The sequence below is a fragment of the Musca vetustissima genome, unplaced genomic scaffold (genome assembly GCF_032173495.1).
Source record: "Musca vetustissima isolate MV318-11 ecotype Yass unplaced genomic scaffold, APGP_CSIRO_Mvet_v1 utg117377, whole genome shotgun sequence".
In the NCBI taxonomy this organism is placed as follows: Eukaryota; Metazoa; Arthropoda; class Insecta; order Diptera; family Muscidae; genus Musca; species Musca vetustissima.
In genome coordinates this window covers 2,966-21,631 of record NW_026884711.1, presented here as the reverse complement: position 1 = coordinate 21,631, position 18,666 = coordinate 2,966, and the positions used below count along the sequence as shown (strand labels likewise).

The following is an 18,666-nucleotide window of genomic DNA, read 5'->3' as shown; positions in this document are numbered from 1 at the left end:
GTACTCTACTTTCTACTCTTTTCGAGACAAAAATCTACACCGTAGGAATAATGAATTTAAAAATTATTTATACGTTTCATATCTGAAGAACCTTTTTCCCCAAATAATATTTTCCCCACACATTTTGTTTTAATTTTTAAAAGATCTATACCCTCCACCATGTGGTGTCAGAAGAAAACGAAATACCAAACTATTCGAACTCAAGTTGGAATATTGGCCATGAACCTCGAGCATACAGAAAATACCGCGTGACCTTTGTTGTGAGGCTCTACAGAAACTAGGAAACTGAAAATGTTATGTGAAAAAGTTGCCAAAATATAGTGCGTAGAACCATCAAAATACCTATAAAGGGGCTGGACATTTATATTGGGGACTATACCTATAAGAACTCAAAATATTAAATTAGAGTCGAATTTAAAAACCCTACTATAAATATTTGGAGCTCTATCATGATTTCGGGGTATGCGCTGAATATTTCGTGCTGTTACAAGCGACATGAACATTTTTTACCCTGCAACACTATATTGTAAGGGTATTATAGCTTTAGTTGGCTCCAACAGTTTGAAATTTCGCATAGGCCACTTATTTGGCCCAAGGACTAACCCTATTGAAATTGGGAAAAATCGGTTCAGATTTAGCTCCCGATTCAATATAAATGGTGCACCAAAGTCCCTTAATATCTTTCGGTTTGCACGAAATTTGGCACAGGGTAATGAATTAGGTCTTGAATGTTGTCTGTTAAGTTGCCTGAAATCGGTTCAGATTTAGACATAGCTTCTATATCTGACCAAATGAAAAATTTAGTATTGGTTGCAGAATGACATGTTTATGGATCCAATTTAATTTTACTGGTACTTTAAAAATGCCACGTCTGTTAGGATTCATCTGTTGAATATACCCAAAGTGGTGAAGGGTATCATATAGTGGGCCCCGTCCGACTTTACTACTTTCCTTACTCTTTTTTATTGTCGTTCCAGAAAAGTGGATCTGTACATTAAACAAGCATGACCCTTTTCTTGATAATTAGTCAATATATAGCGGTTCAAATGGCGGGTCTTTGAAATTTTGCATGAAGTTCCGGTTATGGTCAAGGACGACGCCCACAATTTTCGGTGATGATAAAGATGATGTTTAGGTGATGATGGACCGAAAACTTTATATTTATCTGATTTCCCAGTTGCTTTATTGTTACTATTAAGAGGTAACATTAAAAATGTTACACGAAATATTACCCAGGTTCGAAATATAAATCCGAAGAAAGTTAGAGTTCAGTAGAAGTTATGTAGGCCCCGTCAGACTATAATGCCCAGCTCACTGGTTTTTATACCCTCCACCAAATAGTGGATTGTATATTAATTTTGTCATTCCGTTTGCTACACATCGAAGTATTCACCGGATATCCCACAAAGTATATATTCTTGAAAAGAATAAAATTCTATGTCGATTTACGCATTTTTGTCTGTCTGCCTGTTAAAATGACGACATAGAATACAATATTTGAAATAGAGCTCTGAAATTTTGCACATACATTGCCTGTACTCCTAGGATATTGGGTATTGCAAATGGGATATATCGGTACACGTTTTGGTGTAGCCCCTATATTCGGTATTTTGGGGATTTTGGTCCCGTTTTCCAGCTGAAATTGCTGTTATTCGGTATTTTGGGTTCTCATTGAATTACACATATCCAACTTGGCTGTAATTTTCAATTTTGGATTCTTATTCTAATATTGACCCACGTTTAAGGGTAACCCACATAATATGGTAAACCCAAATATAGGGATTTTTTGACACGTGTTTATATCAAATTGGCTGTAATTTGGTATTTTCGATTGTCATAGCGGTATCACCTAATCTCCGCACTACAAATTATTAATATTGACCCAAGTCGGAATTTTGAGAATTTTGGTCACCAAAATATTTTGGAATTTTGAGAATATATTTTGGATTCTCTATTTTTTCTATACTCTATCCCATATAACCGTAGCCCCACTATTAGATATTTTGAGAATTTCAATCATCTTTTTCTCACGTATTTTTCGGTATATTCAAGTTTTCTCCTAGGAACTCCCATTAATTGTAGATGTTTTGATTGTCATCCTCTTGATGGAGAATATAAAAAGTTCGAACGGGCCGAAATTAACATCGGAAATATCGAATAACATGTGTATGGATTAATTGAATTCGCTTCGTATTTGTATATTGATCATAAACTTACTTTCGGCCGGTTTTATAGCAAAGGTCCACAAAATATGCTACGTCTGACCGATTGGCAGGCTATTATTCACATTACATCGTATATCAAATATTATATTATATAACCCACTCTCAACTGCCATAACAAACATTTGACATTGTCACACTAGAAAGTTGTCGAGAGCAAAATTTAACTTACGCAGGAAATTAGTGTCCATTCCCTCCCCACCAAAACCAACTATAGAATAAATCCCCATAGTAATTAACCTCGTGTAATGTATAACCCTTTTTGTCCGTTACTACCAAACATAGTTTCCTTATGTTCCGCTTGTAGGGCACTACTGCGCTGGTAAATGTTCTAAAAACAAGAACACATAAAATAGATAGAGATAAATATCCACGCCTAAGGTGAAATTACAATTATTTCCAAGAATACTTTTGAATCGTTTACAAAGTCAGTCGGCAAATAGAGTTGCAGTATAATAAATCCCTACGAAACGGCTAATAAATGAAAAAATAACAAAAAAAGGAAACCACAACAACAGAATGGCACCACCGCTAAATAAGATGTTTGATTTAATGACATTATTGGGCAATTTCAAAATTTTAATAATTTTATTATCAATAATTTTACAAACAACAAATCGTACAACAATTGTCATGGCCGAAGCAAAAAGCATTGTCGATACCAAAACGGAACAATCTGTTAATGGCGGTGCAACCTATACCGTAATCGAATTCCTCAAGGACTTGAAAGATTTACATAACTACGACAGTGTTCTGGTGATGCATAATAGCAATACGACCATAGCCAAGATATTCTACACGAACAACAACAACGCTATGGAGGATGCTCACAACAACACGATCAAATCTACAACTGCTGCGGGCAACACGTTCACATTTATTGAAAAAATTCTAAATGCAGATGCCGCTGGAAAATCGTTGCTGCCATTTGTGGCATATCTCATGCACCGGCTACAGGTGCCAGTTCTGCAATTAAACGAATGGCAACACTTTAATCTCAAACATCAAATGTCCGACAATTTACTGGCAATTGTTCAGATTGATATTAATAGTGACGCAGATGATGGTAGTGGTGATGATGGCATCAAAATCACCCTGGACCAGCATTCGGGTCTATTGCAGAAATTATCGAAATGTTTGTGGCGCATGAAGGTGGCGAAAGTGCTATTCTTGATCAATGCCCCCACGATGATGAATGCCGAAATGGTGGCCAGTGCAAACGATGAAGATGTTGGATACAATTTTGTGGAACAATTATTTCAACATTGTTGGAGGCAAAAATTACTAAATGTGGCTGCTATAATGGCCAACTATCAGGTATGGAAGTGTGAAATAACTGGAATTTGTAGTAGTTAAAGAAATTAATCAACAGCAGCAACAACAACAAAACAATTTGAATGGGGAAATTGCATTGAGAAATTGTGGAATATTAATATTTTTGTTATTTATTTGGGAATTTAGCATAATCTCTGTAATATTAACAATTTTCTTTGCCTATGGTTTGGGCTGCGATAAATTATAAGTGTTTAGATATCGTGAGAACATTGTTGGTCGGTCAATTGTGTAAAGTCTGGAAAAATATTAGTGTAATTCAAAGGAGTCCAATTTATGAACTGTTCGGCATTAAATATACCCACTTAAGATTATGATGGGCTCTTCTGACTCTACCATTCCGCTTACTGTTTTTAAAGATACATTTTTCTTGAGACTAAAATAACACCAAAATTATTATATATTACACCTTACAATGCTTATATTATGAAGGTATAATACGTTTTTGTACCCTAAGGGTTTGTACTATACCCACATTACACAAAGTTACAGTATAACAAGAAGAACAATGTTAAGTTCGGCACGGCGGAACTTTTTATACCCTCCGCCATGAGGATGACAATCAAAATATCTAAAATTAATAGGGCTCCTACGAGAAAACGCATATAGGATATTGAACATACCGAAAAATACGCGGGAAGAAGATAATTGAAATTCTCAAAATATCTATCGTTACATATGGCTGTAATAAGATCAATATTGATATTTTTTGTTAGTGAAATTTGACAGCCAATGAGAATAGAAAATACCAAATTATAGACAATTCGAGAGAAGAAAGTGTTCAAAGTTCTTAAAATACCGACGTGGGTCAATATTAACCAGTAATGAAAGAAGTAAAGTCGGACGGGGCCGACTATATAATACCCTTTACCACAGACGTCGCATTTTTGAAGGATCATTAACATGAAATTGGATCCATAAACATGCCATTCTTCAACCCATACTAAAATTTTCATTTGGTCAAATACAGAGTTGCTTCTTACAATGGGAGAAAATTATACAAATCAATAAAATAAAGTTTGGTGCACCATTTACTTAAAATCGGACGAAAATATATATAAGATCTATATCGCAATCTAAATCGATTATATAGAAACTTGTCACATGTTAGGTATTACTAATTTCAGTATGTTTTGTGCATATAGGCCACATTTTGGGTTTTTGGTGCATCATTTACTTAAAATCGGGGGAAAATATATATGAGAGCTCTATCTAAATCTGAACCGATTTCAACAAAACTTTCCACACGCTAGGTTATATAAACATCAGTACGTTGTGCAAAATGTTGTGTCAATCGGCCTAACTTCGGGTCTTTGGTGCACCATTTACTTAAAATCGGACGAATCTATATATGACAGCTATATCTAAATCTGAACCTATTCCTACAAAACTTGGCAAACGTTAGGTAATACTAATTTCAGTACGTTGTGCAAAATGTTGTAGAAAACGGCTTAACTTTGGGTCTTTGGTACACCTTTTACTTAAAATCGGGCGAAACTATATATATATAAATCTGAACTGATTTCAACAAAACTTGCCACACGTTATGTTGTAGTAAGTTCAGAACATTGTGGAAAATTTTGTGCCAATCTGACCCACCTGGAGAGTTCGGTACAACATTTATATCTTACTTCTGGGATGTACTAATTTCAGTACGTTGTAGGACATTTTATGTCAATTTTGTGTAAAATAGGACGAACGATTTCAACGAGACTTGCCAGATATTAACTTATAATAACTACAGTTCATGGTATTGCAATTGTGTTGCAATCGGAAAAACTTTGGGTCTTTAGCGCACAATTTATATAAAATCGGAAGAAAATATATACCAGTAAGGAAAGTTCAAAAGTCGGACGGGGCCGACTATATGATACCCTTCACCACTATGGGTACATGCAAGACATGTTAATATCTAAAATATCCTATATGAAAAATATCCTGACCTAATTCAATACTCTGTGCAAAATTTTGCTTCAATCGGACCAATATTGGGAGTTTGGTGCACAATTTACTTTAAATCGGACGAAACTATATATGGGAGCTATATTTAAATCTGAACTGATTTCAACACAATTTCTCATACATCAGTCGGGACCTATTTCAGTACTCTGTGCAAAATTTTGTCTCAATCTGACCACAATTGGGAGTTCGATGCATCAATAAGTTAAAATGGGACGAAGATATATATGGGAGCTATATCTAAATCTGAACCGATTTTCTCCAATAGGGTTCGTCCTTGGACCAATAATCGGATCATAAATGCGACCTGTACTTTGTTAACAAAAATACATGGACGGACGGACAGACGAACATGCATAAATCGGCTCAGAAAGTGATTCCCAAAAGGAACCATGGGTCTATCTCGATTATTTTTGCCTGTTACAAACATATGCACAACGACACAATACCCTCTACCACAGTGTGGTGAAGGGTATAAAAAGGGGGTTATAAGGGGACTACCCCTAAAAGGGGCGAATATTAATAATTTTTGGGAGGGAGGTTTGTTACCATATACGACTACAAAAAACCAAATTACAAAGAATTTGGTTGAAAAACGCTTTCAAGAACCCAAAATACCGAAAATTGGGGGGTACCCTTATATGGAGGCTAACCGAAAAAATTGACCAATATTTATTATTTATAGTGTAGAGATTTGCTACCTAATAAGAACCCGACGTACTAAATTACAGTCAATTCGGTCGACAAATACGATCAGAACCCCCAAAATACCAAAAATTTGGGAGTACCGTTACCAGAAAAACTGGACCTATATTTATAATTTTTAGTGGAGTAATTTGGTACACAATAAGAACTTAATGTACAAAATTTCTGTGAATTCAGTTATAGAACGAGCCCAAGAACCCCAAAATACCGAAAACTGTGGGTACCCTTATATGGGGGCTAACCGAAAAAAATGGACCTTTATTTATAATGTTTGGTAGGGAGATTTGCTACCCAATAAGAACTCGACGTACTAAATTACAGTCAATTCGGTCGAAAAATACGATCAGAACCCCCAAAATACCAGAAAAACTGGACATATATTTATAATTTTTAGTGGAGTAATTTGGTACACAATAAGAACCCAATGCACAAAATTTCAGAGAATTCAGATATAAAACGAGCCCAAGAACCCCAAAATACCGAAAACTGGGGGTACCCTTATATGGGGGCTAGCCGAAAAAAATTTACCTATATTTATAATTTTTAGTGGAGAGATTTGCTACTCAATAAGAACTCAAAGTACCAAATTTCAGCGAATTCAGTTAAAAAACACGCTAAAGAACCTCAAAATAGCGAAAATTGGGGGGTACTCTTATATGGGAGCTATGCCTAAACGTGGACCGATTTTCTCCAATTTCAATAGGGTTCGTCCTTGGGCCAATTAAGTGACCTGTGCCAAATTTCATCCAGATCGGATCATAAATGCGACCTGTACTTTGTTAACAAAAATACATGGACGGACGGACAGATGGACATGCATAAATTGACTCAGAAAGTGATTCTATACATATTCTCAAAAGGAACCATGTGTCTATATCGTTTCATTTTGCCTGTTACAAACATATGCACAAAGACATAATACCCTTTACCACAGTGTGGTGAAGGATATAATAAGAACTATATCTCAATCTGAACCGAAAATTAGCACTCACAATTCTAGACCTAATTCAAAATTTCGTGCTAGACCATGCAATATTTCGTGCAAATCGAATGATATATAAATATATATATATATATATGAGTACCATATCAAAAAAGATCGAGACACTCGATCTCAAATGTCAAATCCATAGCGTATACGTCAAATATAATCCACTGGATTTGTGAGCATGATTAAGATGACGTATACGGTATGGAATCGACATTTGAAATCGATTGGATTTAGTTGTCTAAAGGCGCTCTTAAATATTACGAGCTCTATTATATTGCAAACCGAATGGAAAATATAACATACCCACCATCTTATTTTGGAGGTCGTACAAATTTCCAGAATTTAAAAAATTTCATGCCTGTCGACTTTTTGGCGAATTAACTCAAAAAATAATAATAATAATTATAATAATAAAATAGTTTATTTCTTTGCAAATATTGAAATAATTGCCTATGCCTATTATGTGTTTTTTAATTATATATTTATTTTCGTGTTTATTTATCTTTTCAGAAAACTCAAATACTTTATCGCTTCAATCCATTTCCAGAGTTTCAAATTGAAACTGTTCCATTAGCCTTCAATCGCTCACTGAGACAAGAGGAGATATTTCCACAACGTCTCAACAATTTAATGGGCTACAATATGAATGTTGTCATTGGTGGTTCCGATCCTCGTATAATACCATACGAAAAAGATGGGAAACTATTTGTAGGAGGATTTGTTGGACATTTTGTATGGGCATTTGCCAAAAAATACAATTGTAACCTGCATGAACCATTACCATATAACCCCAAAGTTCCGCTGCCTAGTCAAGAGCTAATGAGAGCTGTTCGCAATGGAACTGTAGAATGGTCTGCTGGTGTCACATTTCCAGAGATACCGATTTTAGGTTACACCTATCCATATGAGTTTATCAACTGGTGTTTGATGATACCAGTCGAAGCGGATATTCCAGGGTATGAATTTTTCACATCCGTATTTAAAGGTGAAACCTATGTCTTCTTTATTGCCACTTTAATTATTATTTCGATGGTATTGAGTGCTGCTTTGTACATTCATGGCTATAGGCCGGATTTATTTGATATAATTTGTCACGATGATTGTTTGCGCGGAATGCTGGGCCAATCGTTTAGCGAGTTGCGTAATCCACCGGTAATAGTTCAAGCCATATATTTGGAAATTTGTATGTTGGGTATACTGTTGACGACCACATATAACGCCTACTTCTCCACTTATGTCACCAAGGCACCAAAGACAGCCACTCTGAACACCTTGGACGATATTATGGCTTCAGGTCTTAAATGTGTCGCCTGGAAACCGGAATATAATGAGATTTTATCCCGAGCTCCAGAATTCAAAAAATATGCTCCAATGTTTTTGGTGGAACCGAATTATCAAAAATATTTAGAGTACCGTGAATCGTTTAATACCCACTACGGTTATGTGGTACCCACGACAAAATGGACAATTATCACTGAGCAGCAGAAAATGTTTACCACGCCATTGTTTAAACAAAGTTCCAGTTTTTGTTTTTACAACAATATTCCAATGGTCTTTCCGATTCATGAAAATTCTCTATTCATTGAAGCGATGTATAACCTTATGTTGGAAATCTGGCAATCGGGTTTAATGAATGTATGGATGGAACATGGATTTTTAGAGCTGATCAAAGCTAAAAAGCTGGTGTTATCCGATTTGAGCAGAAAGAAAGAATTCGAAGCAATGAAAGTCGATGATTTGCTGTATATTTTTATATTTCTGGGAATAATGTTGGTGGTTGTGGTTTTGGTATTCATTGGAGAATTGTTAGTATTTCATAAACAGAAGATACGTGAAAAACTACGAAGTCTTGTGAGTACGCGCAAAGGAAATTTGGAAATGAAACAAAGAGATGCTACAAAGGAAATATATGAACCTGCTGGAAATTATGTTAGAGATGGCCTGCTATGGAGAAAATTTAATTAACACCTATTTGTATAAAAATTTTGGGAATAATGTTGTAACAGGCAAAAGGAAACGAGATAGACACATGGTTCCTTTTGAGATTATGGATAGAATCACTTTCTAAATCGGTTTATGTATGTCCGTCCGTCTGTCTGTGAACAAAGTACAGTTCGCATTTATGATCCGATTTTGATAAAATTTGGCACACTTCATCTATTTGGTCCAAGGATGAACCCTATTGAAATTGGGAAAAATCGGTTCAGATTAAGATATAGCTCCCATATATATCTTCATCTTATTTGATGTAAATTGTGTACCAAAGTCCCTATATGGCGTACGATTTACACGAAATTTAGTATTGCGTACTGAATTAAGTCGACAATAATGCTTGTTAAGTTTTGTGAAAATTGGTTCAGATTTAGATATAGCTCCCATATATATTTTCTGTTTTCTTTCAATTAGGATGCAATTTGGCACAGCGTACTGAATTAGCTTTTAAATGTTTTAAGTGAATGAAGTACCCGATTTAAAACTGAAAAAATACACGATATATTTATTTTTGAAAAAAAAAAATTGAACGGCATTAATTTTCTGTGGAACTTTAGTTGCTTCAGTTTTGGCCACTCGTGTTGCGAGTTGCGATTTCAACTGGCAACGCCACTGAAATAAAACTTAACATTATGAAAATCAACTTCTCTCAGTTGCCGTCGATAATACTGTTTAGACACTTCTGCAACTAGAAATATTGTAAACAAACAAAAAATTGAATAGAATATTTCAGAAAAACTAATTTTAAGTGATAAGCTCAGTGGAACTATTTGTTGATGATGAAAATGATGTACAAGGCGTGGCATCTCTTAGAAGGCATTTAAGAGAAAAATCCAATCCAGAACTAGAGTAGATGTTTATCATTAGAGAAATATTAAATATTAATATTAGATGTTTATCATTAGAGAAATATAAATTATTATTAACTGCTCATTTTAGCCTCTCTTTGTGGTCATTCCATTGTGGAGAGCCTGCAGTTATAAGTTCAAATGGTAGTAGTTTCGGCTACGAAAACGAGCAGAGTTTAGTCTGTGGGGGACCATTCTCGGACTAGCAGGCTTGTGGAGTAATTGTTGGGAGGGGTGAGATGCATGGTGGCTACCAATATCGTGTGATGTTGGTGGTCACTTTTGCATTGTATGTCAAATAAAGCATTCCGTGGCTATAAAATGCTCCCAAGGCCATTAAGGAACCGCCAACGAAATATCGTATTAAGAAATAAGGATATTTCGGTAACCGCCACCTTGGGAGCATTTTATAGCCACGGAATGCTTTATTTGACATGTCCATGTTGTCGGATGAATTCAATCGAGTACGTTCAAGTCTTGGAAGACAAATTATTGTCATTTCGGGAAAGCAGCAACAATCAAGGACTCGTTTTTCAGCGGGACAACGCACCAGTTCATAAAAGTCGCCATACTCAAGTATGGTTAAAATCGAAAAATATTAAAATTTCCGACCAGAATCCGATCGAGAACATGTGTGGAATCTTGACTCGTCGTGTCTATGCAGAAAACCCCCAATACCAAACATTATTTTATTTCCATGAAGTGATTATGGATGAATGGCGGTCAATCGATGAAGACTTGCGAATAATTTTGATCAACAGTGTGATGGATAAAATTTTTGAACTTATTCAAAATAAGGGAGGCCCTATTCATTATTTATGAAGTTATTTTATTTTATTTAAGTTTTAAAAAATAAATTTTTCTAATTTTGTAAAAGTGCGTCTGTAGTTATGCAACACCAGCAATTTTGAAAGTGCAGAATTCGGCGAAACCATAAAGAATAAATTAATTATTTTTGTTGAATAATATGTGTTTTTGATCGTTTTATTGTGAACAATAACTTAATGGGTCCATTTTACTCGTCAACTAAAATAGCAATTGAATTAAGGGTGCGTCTATAGTTATGATACGCAGTGTATATATATATATTTGAAGATGTAAAAGAGAAGAAAAATAATTTACAAAAAAAAGTTTATTATTGTTTTGTTGTTGTTTTTTGTAATTAAAGAAAAGTCCTTATTTTTGATGGCGGGTATCATAACTCCTCACTAGAACCTCAGAATCCGAAAATTCCAACGGTGTTAGAAAGAGTACATGTCTGGCTCTCGTATGAACTAGGATTATTGACTACGCTCTAAAATTAAAATTAACCTTAAAATGAACCTTTAAAAAATTTTTGGGAAAATCACCGATTTTTGACCAAAAAGCAAGTTAAAAAATAAGGAAGTTCTTCGCCGATTGGCTTTATCCTAGTTCATACGATAGCTATACACTCACAAAGAAACGTGTAAAAATTTGGAATCGATTGGGTTATTAGTTTTTGAGTTATCGTGCCCGCCATTCGTTTAGAGAAAACGCGTTTAAAGTTTGAGAAACCCTTCAGCCGTCAATTGATGCTGACAAAATAAATCGGCTATATCTTCAAGAGTTCTTGAGATTTTCACTTGAAAATTTGTAGGGAAATTCTTGAATGAGTGTACATTCGAATTAAGTCAAAAAGACCCCGAGAATGGGGGGTCCCCTTAAGGCATACATTCAGCAATGACTCCAAATTTGGCATGGCTTAACCGACAATGTCAGTGGTTTTGACCGAATTTGTCCGGCTAATAGAGGAAAAACTGTGTAGAATTTGGTTTGTTTCCAAATTAATAAAGGAGGAAAAAGGGAAGAATAAACATTTTTTTATTCGAAAACGAAGTTCCCGGGTGTTGTGGGATGTATAGATGGCACACATGTACATATCATGGGCCCAAAAGAAGATTCTGTAGTAATTTTAAACTTTATGGGAAGCCTACAAATTTCAGTTCTTATTGCTAAAAACGACTAAACAGCGACCAGAAATAAATGGTTGCCCAAAAATTATATTTGAAGCAACTGAAGTTGACAACAATTGCCATCCATAATTCAAATTTGGCAACAGGCAGCGCCACTAAACTATGGTTACCATTCGTAATCGACCCATTAATATACACTCCATTCTTGTGGTTGAGGGTATAGAAAAATTCCTTATGTTCGCCCGGGTCAATATGTAGTGTGATGCTGCCTTTACATAGGGACTATTTCAGTAGGTTGGGACTATTTCAGTAGGTTGTTGGAAGGGTACAATTGTAGCCGTAATTTATTGGTATAGTTAATATTGACAACGTAGACTGTGCCTAAACCAAGATTATGTTGAACATTCAGAACATCAGAATAAAAATCTATGTCGATTTATCCATACATCGGCATTACTCCAGCGATGATGATGTTGTTTATACTCTTAGAAAATCAAATACCAAATTACAGACACTCAGGTTTACAAATCCCTAATCATCGCGTCATAATTTTGTGAACGAAGACACAACAAAATGAAAATAATATTATAGGTTAAATTGATCCCCTAATCGGAATCATCGTCTTGCAACAGAACCTAATACCATAGACAGACGACAGCCTTAATTTGCATTAAAATTTTTTTAATTTGAATTAATATTTACCCCTGACAGACGAGAGTTTCTGCATTTACGAAACAGTTTTTTGCTTCAAAACAATTGTTTGTCTGTGTGTAGGATGAAAATTTTTTACATTTGTTTCGTTATTTTCGGGATTACATCTTTAGGAAACATATACATGACATAAAGGAGGAATAGCTACTATAATCTTAAGAAAACAGCTCCCAATTTAAAAAATGGTTGAAATTTGACTTCATTTCTTATTTTTATTGTCATAAATATAAATAATTTTGACAAGAAACAATTTTCGACGGCATTGCCATATTGAAATTGCCTAATTCAATATAAATTCAGTTCGATTTCGTGCATTAACAACACATAAAAATGAGGATAATGTACAAGTTAATTTGAATTAAGGCTGTTAATTCAAATTAAGGCTGTCGCCTGTCTAGGCTATAACCTACATGCAAAATTTCGTGACAATAGGTTCATAACGGCGGAAATAAAATATTTAGTCCGGAATTATCTTATACTTTGAAAATTAAAATAACATACACTTAGGTTGGAAAATGCGGCTTGTACCGTACTTAAAATGGTCCAGGACAACTATGTGCGAGCTTTGTCATAACATTTACATATATTGAACATTTTCTGTAAAGTCCCGCTAAATTCTCCGTATTTTGAATGCCCAACTCATGATGGATAGTATAGGAAGTTCGATCTGGCAGAGCTTAACATCATTTTTACTTGTTGTTATTTCAGGGAATTTTCAAGATGTATTACCTTGTCTATATTTTTTATTATTTAATATACGATTGTCCACCTACTACAAACTATAGTCGATGCATTCCTATCGATCACATGCCACAACTCATTACAATATTCACATCACATATTCACATTGTGGTCAATATATTGATGATCATCAATCTACTGCAAAGCTGTGATATGCAGCTGTTAACATTATCGTTTATTCATTCGTCCCTTAAGTGGAAGGAACAACCTCCAATTGTTTACTTTTCATCATCTTTGTGGCAAGCCTCTGCTACCATTGTTTGTTGTAAGTATTTAAGTCATCATTACATGTTGCATTTTTCTAAATAGCGTTTTTTGTTCTCTTCTTTAATTCCAAATACCCTGAGCTACGTTACACCAACCGCCGTTAAAAAATTGCCTACCTAAACATCAAGCCTTTGTTTTTTTCTCCTGAGCACTGCCGATAAAATAATTAACGCAATGTCAGTAACGTTGTCAGTAAGAAATCGCCGTAGTTTGCGTCCTCATATCTTTGCGTCATGGCGCTGATGCTGTTGCTGCTTGTTTGTGTTGTTGATAGTTGGTTTTTCGTCGTTTGTTGTTGCACTGTTGCCTTTTTAGTGGCGGCATGTTGATTTTGATCTTTGTGTGTGCATTTTGCTTCAATTAACATTTTTCATCATTATCATCGTTGTCGTCACAGTCATCTCCATCATCGACATGGACATGGACATCATCAACAGCGGCGGCAGTCGACAACTAAAAGGCCAGGCAAACCTCCTCATCATCATCCCCAGCATTGAAATCGTTTTTTGTATGGAAACCATCGGACACACACACACAGTAACCAACATAAGCATGTGTCCATGACTTGACTTTGGACAATGAATGAATGAATAAATGTTCTGGATGAATGAATGTCAGAATGACGATAATTATTATGAGGGCTAAATGGTTTTAAATATGAAAAGTGCCGTTAGAAATTATGCCATCTGCCTAAAAGGGTCTTATTAAAAAAAAAAAATTGGCCTAATTTGATGGGTATTTAAGTTGAATCAACAAATTGAAATATTAAATGGAACAGGTTTGCTTAAGTGTGATATAACCCCAATTTGGACGGGTACAATTGTAGCCGTAATTTATTGTGTATAGTTAATATTGACAACGTAGACTGTGTCTAAACCAAGATTATGTTGAACATTCAGAACATCCGAATAAAAATCTATGTCGATTTATCCATACATCGGCATTACTCCCGAGATGATGTTTCGGACTGAAATGATTTTTAATATCCCATTCAACGTTACAATTAATTTTTTTTTGAAGAATTTAGCCATTCCAACTGAATGTTCAGCTGTTTGTAAATTTTTTTCTCAGAAAATTGTCTATATAGGTCCATATTTGCTTTCGGAATTTTAAAAATTTGTTGGCGTTTTGGTGATGGAATATTCCGATTTTATCTTTTCGTGGCAACACGGGGAGGATAATTCTTCAAAAATTGTGTATCAATCGTACAAACATTGTGGCGGTAGTTCTAATAATAGTAAAGAAAATTATAGATTTTGTTTAAAAAGATGCTAAACATTGCTTAAAATGTTAGAAATGTGCCAGATAAAAGAGCTAAAGCTGGGGGGTTTTATGTAACTGTTAAGCTTAAAACGATATTGTATAAAATTGTAAAAAATCAAAAGTCAAAATGAATAAGAACATAAAGTAAATGCCAATGCCATTGGGAGTTGATCATAACAAAGGGAAATCACATTAGTTAATGCAACAATTGGCTAATTTGCTTGATAAATTTTCTCCCTCGGGAGTCAAAAGGAAATTATCCTTCCATACAGCTAAACCGTCATTGTTGTTTTTAAAGTCCACAGATAGTTTTTCCCACACCTTCTTTTTGCTGTCATAACACTCGTCGAATATTTGTCCACGTTTTCGAAAGTTGCCTCGGTTCGGTTTCCATAGATTTTGTTTTGGGACTCCTGGCATTTTTTGCTTTGATTTGATCAAAATGACGACACTAAGTCCAGAGGAAAAGAAAAATCTGATTACCCGTAATCTTCAAGAAGTCTTGGGTAAAGATAGACTCAATACGATATTGAAGGAACGCGACTTGAAGGTATACTGGGGCACAGCCACTACCGGTAAACCCCATGTATTTTGTGCCGATGTCAAAGATTGCCGACTTCTTAAAAGCAGGATGTGAAGTCACAATTCTTTTTGCCGATTTGCATGCCTACTTGGATAACATGAAGGCTCCATGGACTTTGTTAGAATTGCGTACAAAGTACTATGAAGCTGTTATCAAGGCTATGTTGTCCTCTATTGGAGTGCCTTTGGAAAAACTAAAGTTCGTTAAGGGAACCGACTATCAACTTTCGAAAGAATATACCATTGATGTGTACAGACTATCATCGGTGGTGTCTCAACACGATGCTAAAAAAGCCGGTGCTGTAGTTGTCAAACAAATCGAATATCCATTGTTGTCGGGTCTCCTTTATCCCGGTCTTCAGGCTTTGGATGAAGAATACTTTAAGGTTGATGCTCAATTCGGTGGTGTCGATCAACGGAAAATCTTTACATTCTCAGAAAAATACTTGCCCCAGTTGGGTTATAAAAAACGTATACATTTCATGAATCCTATGGTACTCGGTTTGGCTGGTGGCAAAATGTCATCGTCCGAAGAAGTTTCTAAAATCGATTTACTCGATTCACCCGCTAATGTTAAGAAGAAGTTGAAGAAGGCTTTCTGTGAACCTGGCAATATCACCGACAATGGTCTGTTATCATTTGTGAAACATGTTTTGTTCTCTTTGTTCAAAGAAGGTGAAGGCTTCGAAATCAATCGTTCCGAAGAGAATGGTGGTGATATTACATTCAATAATTATGCCGACTTGGAGCAATACTTTGCCGATAATAAATTGCATCCAGCTGATCTTAAGGCTACCGTTGAAAAATATATCAACAAATTGTTGGAACTAATTCGCAAGGAATTTGAATCACCAGAACTTCAGAAATTGAGTGCTGCCGCATACCCTCCACCTACTAAAACTAAAGGTGGTAATGCCGCCTATGCGTTTGGACATTCGTGTGGGTAAAGTTATTGAAGTTGAACGTCATCCTGATGCTGATACTTTATATGTCTTGAAAATTGATTTGGCTGAGGAACAACCACGTACCATCATCAGTGGCTTAGTTAAATTTGTTACCGTTGAAGAATTCGATCAACGTTTGGTAGCTGTCTTGTGCAATTTGAAGCCTTCCAAAATGCGTGGTATATTGTCTGAGGGCATGGTTTTGTGTACATCAAATGAGGATCATACTGTTGTGGAACCCATCATTGTCCTAGCCACAGCCATACGAATTTTGGCATAGCGTACTAAATGAAGTCTAGAATGACGTGTGCTAACTTTCGTGAAAATCGGTTCAGATTTAGATATAGCTCCCATATATAGTTTCGCCGGATTTTAGGTGAATGGTACACCAAAGTCGCTGTAAATCTTTTGTTTTGCACATATAATGGCATAGCTTACTAAATTAAGTCTCGAATAATGTGTGCAAAGTTTCGTGAAAATCGGTACAGATTTAGATACATTTTCGTCCGATTTTATGTAAATGGTTCACGATAGTCCCCATATATTATTCGATTTTTGTATAGCGTACTGTATTAAGTATAGAATGATGTGTGCAAAGTTACGTGAAAATCGGTTTAGATTTACATACACCTCCTAATTGAGATTAAATTTGTTTTTTACTTATAATCGATTTACAAGATTTAGCATAGGTTACAGAAGTCGGTTCGGTTTGGTTTGTAGATAAATATCACATATTTAAGTTCGTTCCATTTCATGTCAATTTTCCTTCGAAAAGGCGACGTCTTTTAGGATACATATGTATAATATGCTCAAGGTGGTGAAGGGTATCATATAGTCGGCCCAGTCCGACTTTACTACTTTCCTTACTGGTTTTAATTTGATTTGCTCTCAATACTCACATTTCATTTGAAAAAAAAACAGGTGAAAAGCGTTAGTGTGGCCGGGCCGTTTGTATATGAAGGGTTATGCTTAATGAGGGACCGATATAGCCTATCTTCGAAATTGACCTGCCTGCAGACCAAGGACGACTCTATGCAAAATTTGGCGATCTATCTCAATTCGTTTAGAGGCTACAGTGATTACAACAGACAGACGAGCAGACATGGCTAAATTGCAAGAGAATTTTACGCTGATCAAGAATATATACTTTATAGGGTCGAAAATGATTATTTCGATGAGTTACAAACGAAAAAACAAAATTAATGAGTTGGCAAACTATTCCAGCATCACTCTAAAACTTCTCTATTTCATATATATTGTGGAAAACAATCGATTTTTCGTAATGAGACAAATATTTGCAATATTTTATTATTTAATATACTCATAAAGATATTTTATAAACCAGTAAGGAAAGTCGGATGGGGCCGACTATATGATATCCTTCACCACTTTGGGCATATAGGGTTGTTTCTTACAATGAGACAAAATTATGTAAATCAATTTAAAGAAAAAATACTATATATATATATCATTCTAGACCTAATTCATTACGTTATGACGTGCAAATCGAAAGATATATAGGGTCTTTGGCGCACCATTTACATTAAATCGGACGGAAATATATATGGGAGCTATATCTAAATCTGGGCCGATTTTCAGGAAACTCAACACACATCATTTTAGACCTAATTCATTACGCTATGCCAAACTTCGTGCAAATCGAAAGATATATAGGGACTTTGGAGACACACTTACCTTAAATCGGACGAACCTATATACAGGAGCTATATCTAAATCTGAACCGATTTTCTCGAAACTTGGCACATGTCGCACTTGATCTAATTCAGCACTCTATGCCGAATTTCGTGCAAATCGAATGATATATAGGGACTTTGGTGCATCATTTACCTTAAGTCGGACGAAACTATATATGGGAGCTATATCTAAATCTGAATCTATTTTCTCGACATATGGCACATATCATTCTTCACCTAATTCGATACTCTATGCCAAATTTCGTACAAATCTAAAGATATAGAGGGACTTTGGTGCCCCATTTACCTTAAATCGGACCAAAATATATATTGGAGCTATATATAAATCTGACCCGTTTATCTCGAAACTTGGCACACGTCATACTTTACCTAATTCAGTACTCTATGCCAAATTTCGTGCAAATCGAATGATATATAGGGACTTTGGTGCATCATTTACTTTATATCGGACGAAACTATA

General features: G+C 35.3%; 1 protein-coding gene and 1 pseudogene across 1 annotated transcript; both read left to right on the top strand.

The window, feature by feature from the left end:
* Positions 1-2,855: 2,855 nt before the first annotated feature.
* LOC133331712 (uncharacterized) lies at positions 2,856-9,174 on the top strand. Its single transcript, XM_061540088.1, has 2 exons — positions 2,856-3,539; positions 7,720-9,174. Exons 1-2 carry the CDS (start codon positions 2,856-2,858, stop codon positions 9,172-9,174), a joined length of 2,139 nt encoding a protein of 712 aa, XP_061396072.1.
* Positions 9,175-15,407: 6,233 nt separating this feature from the next.
* Positions 15,408-16,771, top strand: LOC133331711 (tyrosine--tRNA ligase, cytoplasmic-like; annotated as a pseudogene).
* Positions 16,772-18,666: the final 1,895 nt, after the last annotated feature.

Bases quoted from the DNA above. Each gene is read 5' to 3' on its own strand.
- LOC133331712 (XM_061540088.1), top strand. From the start codon at position 2,856: ATGGCCGAAGCAAAAAGCATTGTCGATACCAAAACGGAACAATCTGTT. The intron at 3,540-7,719 runs GTATGGAAGTGT...TTATCTTTTCAG, and splicing joins CTATAATGGCCAACTATCAG to AAAACTCAAATACTTTATCG.